Source organism: Heterocephalus glaber, unplaced genomic scaffold, assembly GCF_053883595.1.
Source record: "Heterocephalus glaber isolate CG9 unplaced genomic scaffold, H.glaber_assembly_v1.0 deba00001497, whole genome shotgun sequence".
Lineage (NCBI taxonomy): Eukaryota > Metazoa > Chordata > Mammalia > Rodentia > Bathyergidae > Heterocephalus > Heterocephalus glaber.
In genome coordinates, this window is record NW_028258320.1 from 3062269 (window position 1) to 3085446 (window position 23178).

Here is a 23178-nt window from a genome sequence, read left to right on the forward strand (position 1 = left end):
CCAGTACCCAGCTTAAAGGTCCTGTCCCTCCATGTGGGGACCAAATGAGATCATGTGGATCAAGTTCTCAGCCTCCCAGGAGCAAGAGCTCAATTGATGGTGGAGGCTGCTCTTATTATTACTGTCCTTGTTACCTGGAGCTGGCAATAAACAGTAACAAAAGGGGTCATGATAATCTAGCAAAATGAGCCGGACATTGTCTTTACTCTGAAGCCAGTGTGCAGGAGGTAGATCCATAATTAAATCTGCAACAGAGACTAAGTACAGAACACACACCAAACTGAACATAAGCAGAAATCATCCTATTTGTTCTCCTGATGGAGATTCAGATCTGAGATATGATTTCCCAGATCCCAAATGCGTGAGGGAAACATTTAAAGAAGGCATGGTTCAACAACAGCTTGGAGCCCTTCTTTGAATTTAAAGTAGGAAAGGAAATTTCCGTAACATTTCACTGCTGGCTTTTCGAGTGTTTACTTTTTTCTTCTCTTCTCATTAACAGCTCCTTCTCTGATGTTCTCTATGGTTCAAACTGGCTACCAAGCGGCTTACAAGTGAAGCCCTTCTATGGAGCCTGCTGTGATGTCAGTTTTCATGCAGGGAGATTAAGAGGGGCCAGGAGTGTCTGTCTGGCTCTTTCCCCTGCCTCCAAAGCAGCTGGTTCCTGGCCTGGATTAGGCATGGGCCAGGTGCAAGAGAACAGCCATTCACTGTAAAGACAATGCCACCAGTGCAGGAGTCTGATGTGGGGAGACTGAGGCCAGAATTCTAACCAGGGAAAGATGCCTGCTTGGTGAGTTGGCCTCTGCAGCAGCCCACTCTTCCCACAGTTTGAGCTCGGTGCATTTTAAGAGAATGAATGGATGGAAGTGGGGTGTACAGGAACATGTCCAAAATATAGCCTACATGACCCAAAGCAGCCTGTTGCTCTTAGGTATGGAAAAGGTCAATACAATGGCAGTGGCTCTCCTATAGAGACAAGGACTCTGTTATTTTTCAGAGAGATTCTAAATTGGCTCCTTCTTCCATTTCTGACTTCCACTCATTCAACATTATGACTGGTACAAGTGTTTATGGAGAAGGACAAAGAGGAGTTTATGGTGACAGTTGATCTACCTCGTTGCCCTGCCTTCTTAAAAGCAAAGCAAATAGCATGGAAGTCATGGCTAACTGGTTACACCATGTGAAAAAGAGATGTTACATGGCCACTGCCAAAATGAGCATCTCTGGGGATCAAGAGGCAGCTCTAGGTCACAATGGCAGAGAAAAACCAAACTGCCTAAGGAGACAGAGGCAGCTTGAACTTTAAACGTGTGGGTTGGTTGAGCTGTAATTCACCAACAAAGCTCTGGTTTCCTCTCTGCAAGGCGAATTACAAGTTCATTACCCAGCATTGAAAGCCGGCCTGCAGGTACTGAGGCCAGATGTGGCATGGGCGGGAGTGGTGCTGAGCAACTGTCCCGGGTACATCATGTGCATCTGTGCTGTGGGCTCCCACCTCCCAGTCCCCCAAAGGACTCCTCAAGGATGGCAGATTCCACTCGATTTGATTTGTCCCTAGGAAAAGTGCACGCACTCATGTCATGATTTTCCCAAAGCCAGTTTCCTTCTAGGTTGCTTTGGAAATTTTACATCTGTATACAATTCTATCTTAGCCTGCCTCAGTCTTCACCTGCTGTTTGAGATGCTGTGATGGGTTCCCCATTGGGGTCAAGCACTGTCTTAGTTACTTTTCTCTTGTTGCTGAGACAAAATACTTGACACCCAATGTTAAAGGAGGAAAGGTTTAGTTGGCTCATGGTTTGTAGAGGTTTCAGTTCAAAATTGGCTGGCTCCAAGGCAGAGTGGTATGGTAGAGGGGCATTGCAGAGGAAAAATAGTCTATGGCAGGCAGAAGGCAGCAAAGCAGTGAAGTAACAAGTGATGACGGCAGCCTTCTGTCTCTTATATTTTATCCACCACTCACACCTTTAATCCTAGCATCGAACCATGAATCAGTCCCAGGATCGCACATTCTAGATTCAGCCACCTCTGAAAAGCCCCACCTATGACTTATTACCACAGGACGCTTTTGGGGGATATCTAGATACAAGTCATAACAAACACCATGTCGGAGTTAAGGTCTTCAGCTGAGTCTCAGGGGTCCAATCATCTGGGTCCCATTGGATCAAGAACACAGCTAGAAGGGTGGAGGCCCAGAGATAAGTCAGAGCCAACAATGTGGGTATATTGGAATGAAAGAGTGCAGTGCCTTCATTAATAGCACTGATCTCGCCACTTGCCTAGTAGCAACAGAAGCTTGGATCTCAAAGTTGGTGTGAACTCTACTTGTTATTTTCTGCAAAACCAAGGTTTACTTGCCCAGGGCTTCTGCTCACATATCTGGACCCTTTGTGTGTGGAAAACAAAATCCTCCCTGGGGAGGTCACATAAGTCCCCACTCCCTTGGCCCCTGGCTCCTGGCAGGACACAACCTCTGATTTGCCCAACCTTGAAAATATGTCAAGTGGGATTCACCCGCATATGTTACTGCACCAAATGATGGAGGATTCATCATCACTGGTAACAACCACAGAGCGAAAAGACTAAGCAATGGTATAGGGCAGTGGTGGCAAACCTATGGCACGTGTGCCCCAGAGGGCTATTTGTTATCACTGAAAGCTCTAAAAGGAATGAATGGGTACCTTCCATCATTAGTCCATTTTGCTGGTGTTGGGACAGTTTTATTTTGGTTTACAGAGTTAGACATTTTTAGGAGCAAGTCTTTATGTTCGTGGAGAGGAAATAGTTTATAAAAGGGCTTTCTCTCCTATTCCTCCAAAGGGTCAGACAGCACTGACAAATGGGCCTGTAGCCACCGAAATCTGCTCCCTTTGGCCTTTTCCTCCCTCCTCCTGGTGGCCCATGCCAGATAGGACACCGCTGCACTGCTGTCCAGGGCTGGGGGACAGGATGCCCTCAGCAAAGTGTCTGCCTTTCTGCCTGAAGCCCTGGCGTGTGGAGGGCATCAGCCTAGAATCATTTTCCTTACTGGTTTGGATCACTGACCCCTTAGAGAATTGGAGAAGCTATGCATATTACCTCCAGAAACACACACAATCTTCTAACCTCAGTAGTCCACATGCTATTTTTGGGATTCTGAGAATCAGGCCAAGAATGAGATTGCAATCTTTTTGTTGTTTTTAGTCCAAGGATCTTCTGCAAGTCTGAAGAAGCTATGGACGCTTCCTCAGAATAATAAGTTATAATAGTAATAGTAATAATAATAATAATAATAATAATAATGAACCACACAGATCTTAAAGAGAAACCAATGATAACCTAATAGTTATAAAAATTTAAACTATTTTATAAAATTTATAAAAATTTAAAAACTTTTTCTGATAAAAAGATCTATGAACTTTCTATAAATGCATTAAATAAGATCTAATGATAAGTCTAATAGCTACCATAATTCTGAACTAATGATGAGCATAAAAGATATTTTACAAAGACCGCCACTCTGTGGTGCAACGAGAGAATGCATGGTGTCCTCGGGTGTGCACTGCAGGTTCTGCTGTGTATGCCCCTTACATTCATCATTGAAGACAGTGCTGAGTATCGGTGAGGGGCGTGTGTGGAAATCTAGGGCAGTGATGGTGAACCTTTTACAGCTTCCAATGATACAAACAGCTCTCTGTGGCACATGTGCCATAGGTTTGCCACTGCTGATCTAGGCTATCTAGGACCTTAGAGTAAGGATCTCCACGAAGCAGGGATTTTCTGTGTGGTCAGTGGGTGTGGCTTGGGTACAGGGTGGGCTCTTGACTCCCCAGCCTAGAAGCTCCAAGGCTATCCTGATTTTGTACATTCTGTAGGAGAAGTCAAAGGGGACACTCACAGCTACTTCCATGCGGTCATTTGTGGAGTGAGGGGGATTGAGGTGGGGGAAGCAGCTTCCTGAGTGGAGAGGTGAAGGCACAGGGATCCTCGCTGTGCAGCTGCCCTGACCCCGGGTCATGGGTCTCTGATGCTTCTCTATCAGCGGAACAGGTCTGAGACTCATGCAATGAGTCTCTCTCTTGCCTCACCCTCGTCTTTCCAGGCCTGCTCCCCTAAGTGGGGCTCCTACCTGGCAGCCTGGGTCCCCCCAGCCCGACACATTGGCTCATATTTGCCCCTCATTCTCCATTGGCTTTATGAATGGGGCTAAAAATGCACACCTGTGTCAGAAACGCTAAGCATGAACTTGGCAGGCTGTGAAAGTACTTCGCAGCGCTTGCAAATATGCATGAGGTCACTGGAGCCCCACGTGGTGGCACCTTGGGCTGCTGTTGAAAGAACCAGGGAGAAGCAGAACTTTCACTGGGTTGCTAGGACCCGGGCATGAGGGTGAAAGATTCGCGTTCTAGACAAGAGAAAGCGCTTTTCCTGATGGGCTGTGAGAGGGAAGACACTCTTCCGTGTGCTCAAAGCAGCTTCCCTGGCAAAGACCTTCCTGAAAACAGGCTCCATGGCTATTTTGCAGGCACCAGGAAAATGGCTTGTAAAAGAGGCTCAGAGAGCTGCATTTGCTTACCGATTTTCCTTCTTGCTTCATTTATACTTTCTCCCAGGGCTTTTGCTTCAGAAAATCTGGAAGGGAGGCGGGGGGAGACAAAAAAGAAAAATTTCCTTTTTCTGTTCATCACACATTATGTCCTAAAAATAGATTTCTCAGAAGTCTTTAAAATACTATCAAACTTTATGGAACTTTAGCCATTCCAGCATAGGATGTTCATCTCATATTCTCTAATTTATGATGTTTGATTTCTCTCGTGTTTTCATGCAAGGGCGGCAGAACAAGGCATGTAGGTAAGGTGTCTGTGAGTGATCTGTCGACCACAGTACCAGGATCTTACAGCCAAAAGCCACACAGTATTTTTTCCTAATTACAAAGTAGTGTATCAGAGATTGGTGAACTGTGACTGGTTGCAGACAAATCTAGCCTGACCCCTGTTCTGTAAATAAAGTTTTGTTGGTGCGCAGCCACATCCACTCAGTATCTTCTATGGCTGCTTTTGTGCTCACAGCCTGAGTTGTGTGGATGTCAAAGAGACACCATGGCCTATGAAGCTGAGAACACCCCCTGGCTGGTTTTTAGAAAAAGCTTGCTGACTCTCCTTACATATAATTATCGAGTCAGATTTTGAATATATCATTTAAAAAAGCAATTCTCAATAATCCCCTACCCAGAAATAAGCACATTTTGATAAACACACCCATCCAGCCTTTTCTTCCAGCAAGTTTTCATAGAGTGAGGTCACACTACAGAGGTAATTTTGGCCCTCATTTATTTTGTTTTCCTTAGCATTCCAAGTCCTTCACTCTCCTATGAGAAACTCTTCTATGGATACATCCTAGTCCACAAGGTGGTTGTGCTGCTGTTCAGTGCTCTGCATTTTCTAACATAAGTTTATGAGACACTCATAAGAAGACTGTCCTTGCACTAGCAAAGCGGTACAGGATATGGGTATCAAAAACACATAGTAGGTCCTTACAAAATGTGAGTTGCTTTCCACTTTTTCTCTTTTCTGCCATGAAACCTATGAAACATGATGAACCTATGAAACATGATACATGGTGGTAGTAATACACGTGTATACATTACATGATGTATGGTGACAGAAAATCATTCTGCTGTCTTGGCTAATAGTAGTCATGCCACCAGTAGAGCTTGACAAGGAAGGGGCCTGTCTACAAGCTGGGTATAGTGAGGAAAGCTTTACATGCAAGGTGAGTTTGACCTGGGTTTGGTGGATGCATCGGGGTTTTAGGAAACTTTTTATCCTGGAAATTTCCAAATATACACAACATAGAATAGTAAGGTGAACTCTCATGTGCCACCACCACATTTCACTTATTGTCCAATTTTACTGCAGTCGTCTTCCTGTGCCCATCCTCTTCTCTCTGTCCCAAATCTTGCTGGATCCCTCAGATTCCAGCTGTCATACTGTTTTATCTGTGAGTATTCCAGCTGTGCAGGACAGTGTTGGAGGAAGTAGGGAGGGGACAACATAGGCAGTGGCCAGTCTGCCATGGCTGCACCGTGCGCAGTGGAAAGAAGTGTGAATTATGTCACTGTTATTTTCCAAATCTGTCTGCTTGGCTTGGGACTGCAGAGAGGAAGTTTCCAGGGAAAGGGACTAAATTTTCTCTCCATGTTAGCTTCCTTGGGACTTCACCCTGGCTCCCTCCTGCAGGCTGTCTGGTTTAGGCTTACTGTGGATTACACAGGTCTTCTCCTCAGTAGGGGTCTGCCACCTTCTAGAAATAACTGTGGCTCCCTGTGGTGCAAATTCCATTCACTGAACAGCCACAGGAAGTGTAGGTCACTGTGCTGGGCTCGATGGGCTCACGCTGGTCATGGCTGCTGGGCAGGTGTGCTCTGAGGCTTGGTATAGGCCACTGAGAAGAGAACAACTCTACTTCTGAAGGAGGGACTGTGACGCATCACTGCTATCTGTCCCCAGTACCTAGGATTTCATAGGATTTGGTAGTCATGCATTGCTCAATGAGTGAATCCTCTTGTAATTGTAGTCTTGGGAATAAGGAAAATATAAGAGCAAGACTGCAAAATTGAAATGCATGCCAATACTGGATGGGGACAGAAGAGGGAAGGCACTATGTGCAGAAGGGGTCATTTCCACCTTAGAGATGCCCAAAGAAGCCCCAAGAGGTCAGGCTGGCATCTGCAGGCTTGGCGGTGTTCAGATGTGTCTGGGGGCCTGGCACTGCGGTCAGTGCCCTGCTCCAAAGCTGGCAGAAACTGCGGGGAGCCACAAGATGCTCCCATACCTCCTCTGCAGTCCTCCAGCCCAGAGCTATAAAGAGCCTTTCCACCGGAGAAGTGTGGTCTGAGGGCTGTGCCGAATACCCGAAACCATTTTCCCTTCTCTCTGCGAGCTCTCACCACTCCAGGCCACCCGCCCACATGTGGTCCTGGGCCCTGGTCATCCAGACAAACTCCGGGAGGCGCAGCCTCGAAGGAAGAGGGAGGAAAGGGAAAGTGTTGAGGGAGGAGGGGAGATGAGGAGGAAGAGGAGAAGACCGGAAGCGGTGGGATGAAGGTGACCACCACAGGCCTGTCTGCTCACTGCACCTTCCGGACACCCCAAGTCTCCCTGCAAGCCAAGCCGGGTGGCTCAGCTGGAGGGTGCAGGGCCAGGGCTGGCCTGGGAAGGGAGGATCACAGTGCCGGGCTGTCCTTCAGCCAGCCCGGGTGACGCTGGGCCCACGCTGCCACTGGCCTCTGTGACACTGGCTCTCCCATGCAGCTCCTCCTCACGCTCCTCTGCAGACGTCTTCCACAGCCTGGTCCGTGCACGCTGGCAACCCTTGGGCATTTGCCCAGGCCCTGTGCTCCCCATCCTGGCCGCCGGTGTCTTCCCTGCCCTCTCCCAACACTCTGCGTCTCCATCTCAGCCCTGCCTTGGCTCCTCACCCACTGTACCTGCCTGGTGTGTGCCCTGCAGATGACTAAGAGCCTCCCGACCCTGCTGTTCCTCTGCCACCTGCCCCACTGCTCCCGGGGCCCACACTACAGCCTTCGCTGTCTCCTTTGCCCTGTCTCCCGCAGCCCCTTCACGGAGTCCTGGAGCCGCTGCCATTCTACACCCTCAAGACCACTCCAGTGCGTGTCGCCTGGCTTCGCTCCTGTTCCTGCTCCTGGTCCATGCTTCCTGGCTGCAGGCTGCTCCCTACGCCTCAGCCTGCCCCATCAGTGCAAATGCCCCATTGCGTTCCTCTTCTGCCGGGCTCCACAGGGCTCCCTGTGACCTCCGACAGGGTCCAGATGCCTCGGCAGGGTGATGCACTCTCCACCTCGTCATGCTCTGGTTGGCACTGACTTCCAGCTCTTCCGTCACCTCCACCCTTCCAGGCTGGCCTGCCTTGCTTCAGTTCCACCACGTGTCACTTCCGGTCATCTGACAGTCCTTGCTGTGCCTCGGAGCCTCTTTCTGCCCAGCCCGTTTCCACCTAACCCCTCTGTGTTTCCACCGCGACGTCACTGTGTTCGCATAGCTCTTCTGGACTGAACAGGCTGCCTCGGGTGATGTGCCCATTGCACCACGGGCTCCTGACCCCTTCAGGGGCAGAGGGTGTGCGGTGTGGGAAGCACTTGGTGACTCCTCTGATGCCCTTTCAACATGGTAAGCTCTGGGCAGACGGTGACCTCGTGTGCTTAATTCACTCTTACCTCCCTGGAGCACAGAGCATGGGCTTGTGCTGAGGAAGGGTCCACAAGTATTTGTGGAATGAAAGCAGGTAGGCTGCCTGGTGCACCCAGGCAACCAGGGCAAGGCAAGGCTCTGACCCTGTGCCACTCTGCCTCGCAGCAGCTGCGTCCAGGCTCCTGGTTTCCAAGATCAGGGCGAGGCTGGGCGGCTGTCGAAAGCATGCACATGCGCAGGTGCCTTGTGTGTGTGAATGCTGACTGCTGCCAACGCTGTGGGGGTGTGGTGAGTGATGCCAGGAGCTGCAAGCTGACCGTAGGGGATGAGGATTATCCTCTTGGCAGGCAAAAGGGTTAGGACAGATCCCTGGAGGCAGTGGTTAAGGACACTTGCCACAGCTCCAACTTTCCCAAATTCAGAGGGAGGGGAAAGAATGGGGAAACTGAGGTAGAATCACATGTAACTTTGAGACCAGCTCATCCTGTCCTTGGCAAGAGCCAGGCATCCCCGGGCAAGCAGCTGAGGGCCAGGGCACCGTGATCTGCCCAGGGCTGTTAGAACCACACACTGTTCATGGGAACAGGGCAGCGGCTGCTCTCACCAGGGGCCTAACAGAGCTGCTGCTGGTCCTGAGCCTCGGGGTCCCCAGGAGCCTCTGTGCTCATGGGTCCTGTCATGCTGGGGGAAAGTGTTTCTTTAGGTCAGTGGGCCGGGTCAGTGTTGGTTCAGGGTCAGGGGCTTCTGTGGTGCCTTTTCTAGTCTTCTTCTCTGGAGTGAGGCACTCAATATATTGATGTTTTTTGTAGAGTGAACATTCAACATTCTTCTGCATCAGAGAGGGAAGCAGAAGCACGGGCCTGTATCTCCTTCCCCGGGTCATTTCCTTCCTCTGTATACCTTACATGGCACCTTGGCTGCTTCCATTTCACTGTGGGAAAGGTTCGCCTTTTGTTTCCCTTGTACTGTTTAAATTCCCACAACCCTTTTCGGTTTTGCCCCCTAAATGGCCACACACTCTCGTCTCCTGTAGGCGGCTCCTCCCCAGACCCATTCTCCTGCTTCTAGGAAGCTGTAAGTTTGCCCAAGCAGTTTTCTTGGCTGCTAACAGTCCTCAAAGTCAATTTCAAACAATCATTCTCAAACGAAATAGTTTTCCGCCTACTATTTCTGTGTCCGGCATGGTTTTTAAAACTGTGGGGAGGCTGAGAAGATTCTAATCTAATCTCTGCTACGAGTTTATAATTCTAGTGCAGCAGACAAGGTGTGAATACAAAAAAAAAGAAGGAAAATAGTACATGCTAGAACTGAGGTCTCACAGGAGCCAGGGATCTCCTTTTTGCCATGCGTGTTATTTCCAGATGGTGCCCAAGACTTTGCTACACCCTTGGTCTAGTTTTCCTGTTGGTTTCAGATTGCTGCTCTGTTCTATGTGGGAAGAGCCTGAGTGAGGTTGCTTTTCCTGATTTTGTGCATGTCAGCAACACCTTATTTCCAATTGCAGTTAATCTCCCCATTCATTTTTTCTTTTGTTATTTAATGGGGCTCTGGGTCTGAGGGACTCAGTTTGTGAGAAGGGTTTGAACAAAAGAAATTCAGCTGTGCATCGCCTGGGCACTGATATTTGCTAAGCATGGGGGCACCAGCTTCTCTTGATATTACTACAGACTATGCGGAGGAGTCAGGCCTGCAAAATGTAGGCATTGTCAGTTGCTATTGTCCTCTACTGAAAACTCCTGCTTAAGAGTTGGCTCACTGGCTCGAGGTCCTCAAAGGGCAAACATCCTATTAATATGCCAATGTCTCAGGCAGGCAGCACAAGATCCTCACAGGAGCCAGAGCTCAGAGATGCATGTGGAGCCAAGGACTGGGGGGGTGGGGAGGAGAGAGAAGCCTTCTATTGAGAATCATGGGGAGGGCAGGCCACTCAGAGTCCCTACCTGCAGCTCTAAGTCAGTCACCTGAGGGAGTGGATGGGCTGATAACCCCTGCCTTTGGGATTAGAACCCACCTGCTAGGCGCTAGAGAAGCTTTTGGGAGGGGCAACGAGTCCCAGTCCTTCTTTCATGCACTTTGTGGGGCGTGGATGCTGAGGAAATGGACACTTCTGGCAGAGGAGAAACAGTAACTGAAGGCCACGCTGAGCCCAATCCCTGTGGTCCACCAGCAGATAGATGTCCACACGGGCCCTCCCTGTCACTGGGGGGACTGGGACGAATGTATGGAAGAGGACAGGGTGACTGGATGAACATTCTAAGGGTGGCACACGGTCACCCCTGTGAGCATCTGGGCCTGCTTTTGACATGTGTAGCTGTCTTTACAGGAAACGCTTTCAATACCTGCTATAGGCATCTATGCGTTGGTAACAGCTAATAACTGAAGAATCTCCATGACTGCAAACAAAAGCGCCAAGCCTAGGGAAAGGGTAGGTTCTGGGTTACACTCTCTCCCTCCTGGGTCCCCAGTAGTGTTTTAATGATGGGTATTAAAGTAACATTAAACAGATGTAGCAATTTGTAAAAATGTGGGCTGGTCTCCCGACTTCTCATTTGATTTTAAAAAGACTGATTTACCGCCGGGAAAATATCTTTTCAGAGGAAAGCTCTGTGAGAGTTTCATCCATTCTTTTACACAATGGCCATGGAGAAGATGTGCTCACCAGAACTGCAGCCAGATACCCTAACCCAAAGCATGCGTCTCAGAGGCTGTCAGACTACTGAGCTACAGCAACATGGCTCGGTGGGGATGAGGAGCCGTCAGGGCTCAGGGCCACAGCCTGCTCAGGCTGCCTGTTTCCCCTGGAAACAGACCCGAACCTCCGTACAAAGACAACCAAGATCCAGGCCACTTTTAGAGTAAGAAAGAGGAAGTATCATGATCTCCCTGAGCCGGGAGTTCTTATCCTTGAGGGCACAAAAGACTCAATTGGTAATATTCTTAATTGGTAGAATTCTGGGGATTTTACACCAGCGGTGTTTCATTTCAAGGTCTCTGGGCTCTGTCAAAGCCCGCAGTTTTCTTTTGAGACAGGGCCTCGCTCTATAGTCCAGGCTGGCCTTAGCTTCCAATCCTCCTTCCCCAGCCTCCTGAATGCGGGATTACAGGTGAGTGTTATTACACCTGGCTCACGCCAGTGGTTTGCAAATTTGGTTGTTACCGGAATACATGTTTTAAAAAGGTGTGCTCAGGCCCCCCTCGGTGAGATCAGACTACCAGGGCGAGTCAGGCCCAGCCGTGAAGCCAGGATGATGGGCCGCCTGTGGAAGCTAAGAAGCCTCGGGCATGGGCACAGCTGAGGGCCAGCGGAAGCCCTGCTGGCTGTGACAGCTGTTATCTGTGCTTGTCTTCAGCTTGTCCTCCTTTTCCTCCGCTCCTTCAATTCCTTCCCACTTGCTTCTTCACACCCTACACGCCACCTGATGGACTAGTGGCCACATCTATGTGGCTGTTCCACTCCCTTCTGCTTGTTGTTTTGTGGCATTCAACCCCACTGACAGTGTGCTGCTGCTTGTAGCCATCTCCTATGGTTTAGATCAAGAACATCCCCAAAAGCCTCTTGCTCAGAGGTGGGCTTTTGCTGGTGACTGGATTCTGGGGGCTGCAGCCGACCTGCTGTCAGGAGGCAGGGCCTGGGTGGAGGCTGTCGCTCAGGGCGGCGCCTGGAAGGGCCCATCCCTGTCTGGCTCCTTCCTGCCACCCTGTGAGCCTGCTTTCCCCTCAGGCCGACAACCAGGTCAGGACGGAAGCTTCTGAAATGTGAGCTGAGTAAACGTCTCTTCCTTTGAGCCATGCATGGTCCCAGCCACGAGGAAAATGATGAAGACCCCATCTCCTCTTGGCTTTCAGGGCTCCACTCTCCCTCATTCTTTACTCTTTTTCTGCTTCTTCTCAGGGCTCCTTGCCTCCCCCTGTCCTCTGGAGCTCCGCACTAGCTCTCCTACTTCTCAGGCTGCCTCGAGGTATGGTTTATGAGCACATATCTCCCAGATCAGATGTCACTGAGATCCAGCGAATCAGTTTTGAAGATGTCCCATAGGCTAAGACCTAGAGCTACCTGTGACCTGTCATTTCCCTGTGACAGTTGGGAACTCTTCCTTGGGCGCTGGGCCTCGCCCCTGGAAGTTCTGTGTGCTGTGTCTGCTGAATCCACACATGGGCTGTAATAAATTATGCATTCTCTAAAGGTCTCGAACCCTGTCTTGCTTGATAGCACATCAGCAGACAGTCCTGGGTGCTCTGACAGTGGGCCGAAGAACTCACCAAAGGACTCTGGGTCACAAGACACGCTTGTGAATCCGTAGACTAAGGAGGGCTAAGAATGACTGCTGGTGGGCCTGCACTGCCCAGAGTGTGATGTGGTCCGTAGATTTGGTTCTCTGCCTTGGGAACAGAATGGCATCAGTAGCATCATAGGCTGAAGAGAGTTAATGTACAGTGTGAGAACTGTGTGCAGGTTAATGGGTCACTAACAGACCCCGTCCTAAAAGCTGCTCACCCTAATAGTACTGGGGCGACGAGGCTTGCACAAGTGGAAGAGAATCTCGCCACAGTGGACACAGTCGGATGTGAAGCTGAATGAACATCGTGCCTTTCTTTTATCTTATCAGTATTTTTTGTGGTTGTTGTTTGTTTTTGGTACAGGGGTGGCAGGCGCTGGAACCACTGAGCTAAATCCCCGGCCAAACAATTTTGCAACAGTTTTTTTTGGCTTTGTTTTTTATACCAGGGATCGAACTTGGGACCTTAGGCTTGCAAGGCAGGCGCTGGAACCACTGAGCTAAATCCCCGGCCCTCATCATGCCTTTCTCACAGAGTGAGGCTGGGCAGATCAGAAGGGACAGACAGCCCATCTCCTTCCTCTAGGCTGGCCTGGCTGAGCCCTGGAGGGCCAGCTGCTCTCCGACATAGCCTCACCTCTGTTTCAGAATCTGTTTGTTGTCATCGATGGTAACGCTGTCAGCGTGGTCCCTCTTGAAGATTTCAAAAGCCTCCTGGCATCCTAATGACATTTCCCCTCTCATCCCTGTTTGGAGACACAGAGAAGTGGCCTCAGTCACAACATCAGGATCCTATTAATTTCATTGTCACTTTAGTCAGACCGCAAAGCCAGCCCTGGCTCCACCAGGCCCACAGCAGAGAGGCTCTGACTAGACAGGTGGCCCCGGGCTCTCCAGCTGGCTGCCCTCGCAGGCCCTCGCAGCGCTGCCACCACTGCACCCCGCAGGGCTGTGCCTGCCTGGTGTCCGTGTGACTCTGGGGGTGGGGCTTGGAATGTCTGCTTGGAAGAAATGAAAACCAGGGCGCCAGGCCCTGCATGGCTCAGAACATCTGCAAATGCACTTTCTGCTATCATTCGGTGCCACATTTCTCCCTGCAGTCCCACTATGCCCCATTTTGGTTTTCTGTTAAATTTCATTCTGAATTTCCAGGCATTTAGTCACAAGAGTTATAACCCAGACTGAAAGGTACAGAGTCTAGAAAATCCCGCTCCCAGTTTCCATAGAATGATGCATCCCTGCTCCCTGTGGCCGGGGAGGGGTCCTGGTCCTATGCAGGCACAAAGTTCTCATTCACAAGGCCCATGATGAGGACCCCGAGCTTGTGTCTCGCATCAGCACCCTGAGTCACATCATTCACTACAGGCCACCTCTCCCCTCTGGGCCCTGCTCAGAGTTCCAGTTCTGGAGTCTGGACTCAGAGTCAGGATCCTTGGAACAATATGGCGGCATCCCTGTGTCCGGTCCTTGTCCTCACAACCTCCCAGGGTGGGGATCAGGGCAGGGGATGTGCCTGGGCCTCTCAGGGAGAGCTGAATACACGGCTGAGTTTGGACAAATCTCCAGTGTTTAACATGCTTCTGCCCAGGGCCATGTTTCCATCCAATGGTCCACTTATCTTTCCCAGAAACCCAAGTGGAACAAATCTCCCTCCACCATGCTCCTTATTCATGACCTTGTGACTTGCCCGGTCCACTGTCACTTCACGTGACAAGCTTTCTCATTGTCACATGAAGTTTCTTAAGGGGTAGAGATCTTTTTGTGACTCCCTAGCATCCTGTTCAATGCCTGGCATCAAGATGGTGCTCGGCATGTGTTCAGTGAATGGGGGCCAGGAGTGAGGTGGGTATGAAGATGAGCCATGCTCTGATGGCCACAGGAACACGGCCGGGGCCAGCGAGGCTCAGTGTGAGGATTTGGGTACCAGATTCTCCTTCATATGAGTGACACCAACATCGCTCGCCCGGAGAAAACCCACAGAATCTCATCTCCCAGCCTGGACATGAGGACTGGACCAGCCCATCTGACATCAATTTAATGATTACCGAGATAAAAATAGCACCGTGAAGAATGTCTGAATGGTGAGGCTCACAGTGACAGCAGCCCCTTTCCAAGCAGAAGCAAATGGGCTGCTCCACATCTGTCCTGCACATGGCAGTGTTGGGTGGGCTGGTGAGCACGGTGCACAAGAGACATCAGCAAGGGACTTCCCCTTGCCTCAGAGCCACCAGGAATGGGGGACTCATTCCTCTCCGCTGCTGTCCCCGTCTGCCCAGGTGTGACGATGCGTGGGGAGAGGGCACGAGTCTGTTTTGGGCAGTTAGGGACAGGAAAACTCTGGGGGGACTTCCCAAGTCACCCCCCACAGAGGAGATGGCCAGAGAGCTTCTTCCAAGCAGGTGGGGGCCAGGGAACCGGGAGGTGGAGAGGCGCTCAGAAAGGGGAAGGTTTGTGGCCTTTTGCCATCTGTCAGGGTGGAAAATGCAGATGGACAGCAGGGTAGAAGGCCATGCGGAGGTCTTGCAGGGCTCATGACACTGCCATGGTAGCAGGGACGGACTGTCACTGCTTTCCTAGGCAGATAGGATCAGAAAGGATGAGGGGCGCAGAGGAGGTAAACCCAGGAGGGTAGTTTCAGAGAACTTGGAGATCCTGCTAAGGAACCTGGGGCCAGAAGCACAGCATAGATACACAAATCACCAATTTTCAAAGATTCAAAATTTAGTAAAGTATAAACTGTAGGAAGGAAATATTTGGGAATATTTACTGTGACAATTTAAAGGGTACTGGGGGCCAGGCATGGGAGTGCATGCCTGTAATCTCAGCATTTGGGAGGCTGAAGTAGGAGGGTCACAAGTTTGAGCCCTACCTGAGCAATGTGGCAAGACCTTGTTTCAAACTAAAAACAAAAGTTAAAAAAGCACGGGGGAGGTATCATCGTGAAGGCCCTGGGTTCAGCCTCAATAGCACAGAGTGCAACAGGACACTTAGGGACCTTGCAGTGCCATGGGCTTTTCACCAGGAAGATGGCAGGGGTTTTCCTCCAGCTGTGGTGGAGAAAGGGTTCTGGAAGTGGAGTTACTGATGGTGGTGACCACAGAGGAGCGGCCACTGGTGTAATGACCATCCCGGCAGCTTCCTAAGTGTCTGCCAGGGAGGGTGAGGCTGCTTGGCCCATCTTGCTCCTCCCCTGGAAGGAAAGCAAGGCCTAGATTCGAAGAGCTCTTGGATGGCTGGGCACAGGGATGAGACCCAGGGTCCCTCGAAGCAGCTGAGCACGAGCCAGTCTCCAACCCAGCCCCCTCCTCCCCATCCCCTTCTGCTTGTTCAGGGTCTACCTCTGGCTCTCTTCAACTTGTACTACATATATCAGTTCTTATCCCAATTTGGGGTCACCCACAAAATTAATGAGTGACTTTATTTATTCAAGCTATGTCTCTGCATCCTTTGTCCCCTGGAGATTTAGATATCAGGCTTTTCTTCCCATGGCAGGCTCTTGTCTGTAAGCACACATTGTATGCATTAGAAAGAGAAAGAGCAAGGGAGGGAAGGGAGTGTGAAAGCTCACCTTGCTAATGAGACAGTCATCTTGTTTGTTTATTCCCTCAAGAAGTGTTTATTTATCTTACAGGCTGTGTGAGGCGTGTGACAGAGCTGCAAAATGGAACAAGAAGATGAAAGCTTTGATCCTTGTGTTTAAAGAGTTCAAAGTCTGGTGAGGGAGGAAGAAAAGTGAAGGAATAATTGCAGTGCTGCTTGCTAGAGGGAGGCATATGTCCAGAACCGGGAAGGGGAGACAAGGAGGGGACACTTGTCCTGGGGGGGAGCGGCCTACAGGGTGTGGGGGGGCAACTGACTTTCACCCAGAGGAAGGGGAAGAGCCCAGGTGGAGGGGAACAGGAAGTGTGGATTAAAGGGCGACTTGACCAAGGTAGGTGGTTCTGCCACTCAATAGGAATGTCTTTTGAGAGATTAAAAAGTGAATTCCTTACATAGGCTGTGCTCAGCAAAGTACTTTCTTACATATTATTTCAGTTACATTTCTCCATGATCTCTCTTAACAGTTTGATTGATGAGGAAACTGAGATCTAGTTAAAGAAAAGGTTACAAAGGGAATGAACATTGCTCTGTGTTTACAGGCAATCAGATCTGCTCTTAGATCAGTTTTTTTCTAGGGAAAATCCTGACAGGGAGGGGATGGGAGTGGCATTGAAAATGACTTGGCAGCAGATTTCTCTCTGAGATTGGACTCTTATTTGTATCTATTATGTCCAGAGCCTTGATTTTTTTACAGTATTACTGAGAAACAGAACCCTGAATTTGTTGACTAGTTTACTTGGCACATTGATGAGTTCTATTTTTGTTTCGAGAACCTGTAAGCTCTGTAAGGGCTGGTAGCTTTGTGAGTTTTGTTTGCAGCAATATTTTTAGCATTTGTTTAGTACCTGGCACACAGGAGGAACTTGGTCAAATGTCTTCAAATGAATGAATAAATGGGCTAGTGTTTCAGATGCTTTCTGTCCCCACCCCTTTGGTAGCGCATACTCTACACATTGCTCTTCCTCCTTCACCACACACTACTGGGCAGGTTCATCGCACCTGTATGGTGTGAACTTAGAAATTCAACACAGTCTTCTCCCTACTACCTGTCACCCTGAGTACCAGCCCTCTATTAGAGATGAATCCCAACTCTAAGATGGTATTGTAAAAATACAACTCTCCCCTGGAAGGTATCAGTATTTAGGGCTAGCAAAGACAAATTTCATAATATATTGACAACTAGCTATTAGGTCCTGCCAAGCCATAAATTTTAATTTCTTCCCAACTTAGTTGTCTGTCACAATGAGGTCCTTATCAGGGGTTAGGGCCTTAGCAGTTCTGACCTGCCATGCTCATTTTTAGCTCCTACTTATTTGCTTTTAGTACATTTCAGTCTCAGTCTCAACACAGAATCCTTGAAAATATGGATGCCGAGGAGAACCCTGCTGGCTCGCTGAGTCACAGGATCACTTAGAATCTACAAGAGCCCCCCTAAAACATGACACTGCATTCTAGGTGGTGGGTTGGTTGGAAAAAGCTATAACCTCCTCTGGATTTTTTTTAATGCCAATTAAAGGCTGCTTTGGTAGAAATGGCCGTCAACAGGGGCTTTGGAAACTAGCCTTGGATTTGGTTTCTGAAAGCATCAGGCATCAACATTCTTATGCGCCAGTCCATTACCCACCTCTTAATGCACTCCTTTTTTTGTCCTCCTAAAATTCAGTTCTTTATTTTTCCAAAGAATAAGATCCAGTGCTTTTGGAAATGCTTCCCACCCCCAAAACAAGGTCCCATGGAAACCAAATGGAAAGGACAACACGGGATGTGGAGAGTTTAAGCTTCTGCCTTTGGACCTGCTGTTGATTCCTTTTTAGTTCTGGAGCACATGGACCAGAGCTTATTTTCCTGGCTACTCCCAAACAACCTACTGCTGCTTAAGCTATTGCTCAAAAATTGACAAAACTCAAATGACAGAGGGTTGTGCTATTCATGCTGAAAAATGATTTCAAAAATGAGTAGGAGCCAAAAATATATTTTCTTTGGGAGACATTTAATGCAAGGCTTCAGTTCTCTTTGAGTAAAAAGAGAAGGGAGAAAAGACCAACAGGGAGTGATGAAAAGTGAGGGGGGTTGTTCCCAAAGTGAGGGGGTCTTGAAACACAGTCTAAGACCAGGGGCAACAAGCAGCTTGGAGCTGGGTGTGGGACATCCGGTGCTAAGGTGGGAGGGAAGCTGGGTTTGGGACAATGACCGTGGTGTGTGGCTTGATGTGCAAACTTGAAATGCAAGGTAAAGGACTGGCTCTGACACAGTGGTACAACAAATACCTATGCTATGCAGAATACAGAAATGTGCACAAGGAGGAGACACAGAGCAGGGATACAGTACATATCCCTTTGGTATCTGACATGAAATGTATAAGCATGGGCATTTCTCAGTGAGCACTGACGTCGGCGAAACAAACAGAAATATCCTCACACTAACAACTGGAAGAGAATTTCATCCTTGTCTGTATGGAGAAGTCAGAATGATGGGATAACAGGAAGAAGAGGAAGGCTGGGTGTAGACAATCGAGGAAGCAGAGCTGGCTGCAGATGATCTGCTAAGGTGGAGCATGAAGCACACAGGTCAGGAGGGACATGAGGGTCAAGGGAAAGTGAATGATGCAACACTCTTGTGAATGGTGCCTGGGACCAGGATGTCCCAGGGCCATGAAGAGGAAATGACAGTGTCTGCCAGCAGCCCCGGGGAAAGGACAAGCTGATGGCTTCTAGGGTGGAGAGCAAAGGATCCACGGGGGGGGGGGGGGGGGCGGTGGAGCATCTCCCAGGAAGATGAGACGGGACATCTCATTTTGGGTCTGATTTTGTGCCTGCCTCCCTCCCCTACAGAGGGAGGACACTGTCTGATAGGAAGGAGGAGTTCTTTTGGAAGGCACATGGAAGAGGACTGTAGATATGCATCCTCTCCCACACCTATGGAGTGGAAACACTGCTAACCACTCAGCATTTTTTGTCCAGGAAACTAATGAGAGCTTTAGCGCTTTCGGTACAGCTCTTCGGGCAGCCTTTACAGTCAATCATCTCTGGCGTAGAAGCTCTTTAATAGACGGCTTCCAGATTACTAACCAGTTAAATGACAAGTGCCATTTAATAATACATACTGCTGTCACTTTCATCATTCCTGTGCTGCCTGTCCCATCGCCTTCAGAACTGACATGCAGATGATGCGGCCCCCTCCCTCCCCCTGGGAGCAGCGGTGTCCTTGCCCCAGCTGGATCTTGAGGGAACAGCCTATGAGTAGTTGTTAAGGAGTCCTCTGCCACCAGGCTGATGGAGGTCACCACAGGAAGCAGTGCCATTTGTCCTGTTTCTGTTTACTTGCAGGGGCCAGAAGCAGCCTGGCTACAATTTAAGGGGTTGGGCGGGTCCGACAGGATATGGAATCTGAGGGTGAGGGGAAGACAAAAACCACTTAGCCACGGCCAAAGTGAGTACAGATGTGAAGACCAGAGATCAGATCCTCTGGAGCGACCAAGAACACTCATCTCATCTACTTCTGTCTGACTGACAGCTTCTGAAACATGGCAGTGCCTGAGGCTCTGGGGGTAGAGGCTTGTTTCAAGCCATGTGGTATCACCTGGGCTAGAGTTCTCCGATTAGGACTTGCCTTAGAGTTTCCCAGGTTGCCACATGAAAGATGTCAAAGGAGAACCTTTAATTAGAAGAGATCTTAGGGCTGGCTTGGACCAGGCCAAAGCATGGCGGGCTTGGCAGGACCTCTAGGGAAGACAGCGAAGGGAAAATCTGAAGTGGAAAGCCACATAAACCTTCAGAGACCCACCCAATGGTGGCACCACATCTAAATAAATCTAACGGGTTCCTGACTCCTGGTGCCAGAAATCACACATCCCACCAGCATCTCGCACAGGCCCTAGATGAGACCTCAAGGGCTGGGTGGGATCGAGGGGACAGGCCATGTTTTCCCTTGTCTTGGTAACCGTGAGCGATTCACTCTCTTGGTGCTGCAGCTCTGTCCTGGGCCCGAATGCCAAGTGAGTGGGCAGCTGGAGGCGCTGAGGGAAGGGCCCTGACTTGAGGGTAGATTGCGGTTTCTGGCAGTAACATCAGACCATACGCAGTGGTCCTCATGGTCATCTGCAGAAAGCACTATTTTCCTAGCCTATCTTCTCTGGAGATTTCTGAGGATTCTCATTCAAGAAGAAGTGTCCATGTGGGCGGCATGGAGTAACTGGTGCACAGACACTGGCACGGAGCTTGGAAAGCAGCCTGGGTCATGCTGGCATTTCTGGGATTTGGAATGAACTCAGGAATCTGGAGGCCAGCAACATTTCCATGAAATAAGACAGCATGCTGTGGATCCTGCTGCCAGGCCACCCTGCACCTCTTAGATCTTTTCTACTGATTTTAGCCCGGAAATATGGCTAAAAAAGCCTCAGTATCTAATTCTATGGAGTTTGGGTGGCAGCACATGTATGTCCTAACTCTTTGTGAGTGAAAGGGCAGTTGACAGGCCCACTGAACAGAAAGGCCGATTTCTCTTTAGCTTAGAAAGAGGCTCCAGATTCTGGAAAAACTTGAAACACAGGCTTTCATTCCCCAAATCTAAGATGTCCTGGACCATTTCTAAAGGGCGTGGTCGGCAGAGTCTTGTGGCCTGGCTGCCACGGCCGAGTCTAGTTCCTGGCCAGCGCGCACTTCACAGATAGAGGCTAAAGTATGGCTGAGCTGTCCTGTGTGTTCTGAAAATGGAAGCAGGTTTCCTGTCCATGCCTAAATTAGGAATGGAGTCCACTATTCTCCAACTTATTTTCATATGCTTTTAAAAAAGAGATTTAAAGAATTACATGCTAGTTCAGTAGCACAGTTGCCTTTTCTCTGAAATGTGTGTGGACTTAAGTAAAATTCTATTTCCCTGGCTTGGAGGTAAATATAACGCAAAATAGAGTATAAATATGCTAATATTAATTCTTTGGTGGAAAAACAGTAGGGGAAAGTTAATTTTTGTGTGCACTCTCATGTGACAGGCACAGTTCCATACTTTACAAATGAAGCTCCACCCATTTTCCTTCAAACCATAACTTGAAACCATCATGCTAAGTGAAGTAAGTCAGGCACAGAGAGCTGAATATTGCATGCTTTCCCTCATATGAGAAACCTAAAATATAAGTAAATAAATGAGTGAATAAGTAAAAATAAAGGAGAGATGGTAGGAAACAAGAAAGCAGGCCTTTGGGAGGTAGGTAAAGGGATCAGGTAGAGACAGGAGGTAATAATCCCAGCACTCGGGAGGCTGAGGCAGGAGGATCGCTATGAGTTTGAGGCCAGCCTGGGCTACATAGTGAGTTCAAAGCCAGCCTGAATTACACAGCAAGACTTTGTCTCAAAAAAAAAGAAAAAGAAAAAGAAAAAAGATGTGTTATATACATGTACTAATCCCCAAGAATGAACCTGACTATTACGTACTGCGAACACTAACTAATAAGAAAATCCTAACTCGATCTTCATAGCAGTATCTGTGGTGGTGGTGAACTAAGCTTACTGAGAATTCTCTATGGGCTAAATGCATTACACATGCTGTCTCATTCAGTTCTCAACAGTCCTATCAACTAGGTAGTACTGGGCCCATTTTCTGGGAAAGGCAACTGGAGTTGAAACAGATTAAAAGGGAATCCGAGTGCAAGTGGCAAAGCCACAACTCGATGCCAGGTTTATCTGACTCCAGCATTTGTGTGTGGTTCTGTGTGTGTGTGTGTGTGTGTGTGGTGGCAATCTTTATTTTTCCAGCTTTAATGAAGTATAATTGACAAAAGTAATATATGTATATTTAAGATATACAACATGATGATTTTATTTATATATTAAAATGATTACCACAATCGAGTCAGTTAACATATCCTTCGCTGCACACAGTTCCCTCTGCATGTGTGTGTGTGTGTGGTGAGACCACTTAGTAAATTTTCTACTCTTAGTAAATTTCCTGCATAAAATACAGTATCACTAACTATACTCACAGCGTGCTGTATATTAGATTGCCCAGAATGTATTCACCTTGCAACTGAAAGTTTGTACCCCTGACGGACATCTCCCCATTTCCAACCCCAGCCTCTGGCAACCTCCATTGTATCTTTAGGACTTGGACTTTCTCCCAAACACACCTTTTCCCTGCTGTGCTGGTAAGAGAAAGTCTCCACCGAGTAGAGACAACGTGGTGATCACAGTCCTGTGGGGTCAGGAGGTTAAAGACAGTAAGGAAATAAAGGAAATTGGGGGTGGGCTGGCGGCAGCCATGCGGAGCGAAGCCCATGGATACACAGCACAGGTCAGAGGAGCGAGACAACTCTGTGACCAGGCACCTGAGGAAGCTCGGGGCAGGGTGAGGTTCGGGCGTGAAGGCAGAGTTGACAGAATTGTGCAGAAGCCTGGACTCTGCTCTTAAGACCTTTTGGCTCCCAAACTGTGCTGGATGTGTTTATCTTTCCCTAATCTATACAGAATGTGGGCTCTGAAAACCACCCATGATAAAATGTTTCATGCACTGAACTGGTTGTATTGGGGCTGGGGTGGGGGGCGCAGCAGGCACAGAGCAGAAAAAGGGGCAGGGCCAGGTTATGTGGAAAAGTCGTTGAGCCTGGTAGGCCAGGCAAGGCACCCAGCACCCGCCCACAGTCACTTGGTGTAGACGCTGCTGTGAGGAGCAGAGGGGGTGTGGTCAGATATCAGAGGGACTCCTGGGGAATGGAGGAGCAGGAGCTGGAGGAAAGGGGGTTGGCGTCCTTCCTGCACGGGGCCAGGATGGCAAGGCATCCAGGTATAGAGGGGCCCACGGCACAGAGTGTGCAGGCTTCCCAGCAGGACCTGAGAGTTTCCTTTGGGAGCCAGGGGAATTTGGGCCCAATTGCTAGGACCAGAGCCCCTACCCTACCCTGGTTCCCTTCTTGCCCAGGTTCCAGGCAGGGGCTCCAGGAGTCTCCCACAGATCTCGCTGGCAGCCTCTCTTCCTCAGATGACCAGAGAAGATGCTGCCATGGCACCTCAGGCTGCTCTTCTGTCTTGCTTGCTCAGGGGTTGGGGAAATGAGGTAGGATTTGGAGTTGGAAGACTTGAGTCTGACTTCCAGTTTCAATCACTAGCTACAGGGCCTGAGCT

The 23178-nt window shown here is 49.2% G+C and overlaps 1 protein-coding gene across 7 annotated transcripts in view; it reads right to left on the reverse strand.

Moving 5' to 3' along the window:
* Kif6 (kinesin family member 6) overlaps window positions 1–23178 on the reverse strand; it is a 319165-nt gene that overhangs the window by 60146 nt on the left and 235841 nt on the right. For all 7 annotated transcript variants that reach the window (XM_087184484.1, XM_087184482.1, XM_087184483.1 and 4 more), the window contains 2 exons: window positions 13107–13215; window positions 4559–4614 (listed from right to left, as the gene is read on the reverse strand). In XM_087184484.1, coding sequence (XP_087040610.1) covers window positions 4559–4614; window positions 13107–13215 — 165 coding nt within the window. The remainder of the gene's footprint in view (window positions 1–4558; window positions 4615–13106; window positions 13216–23178) is intronic.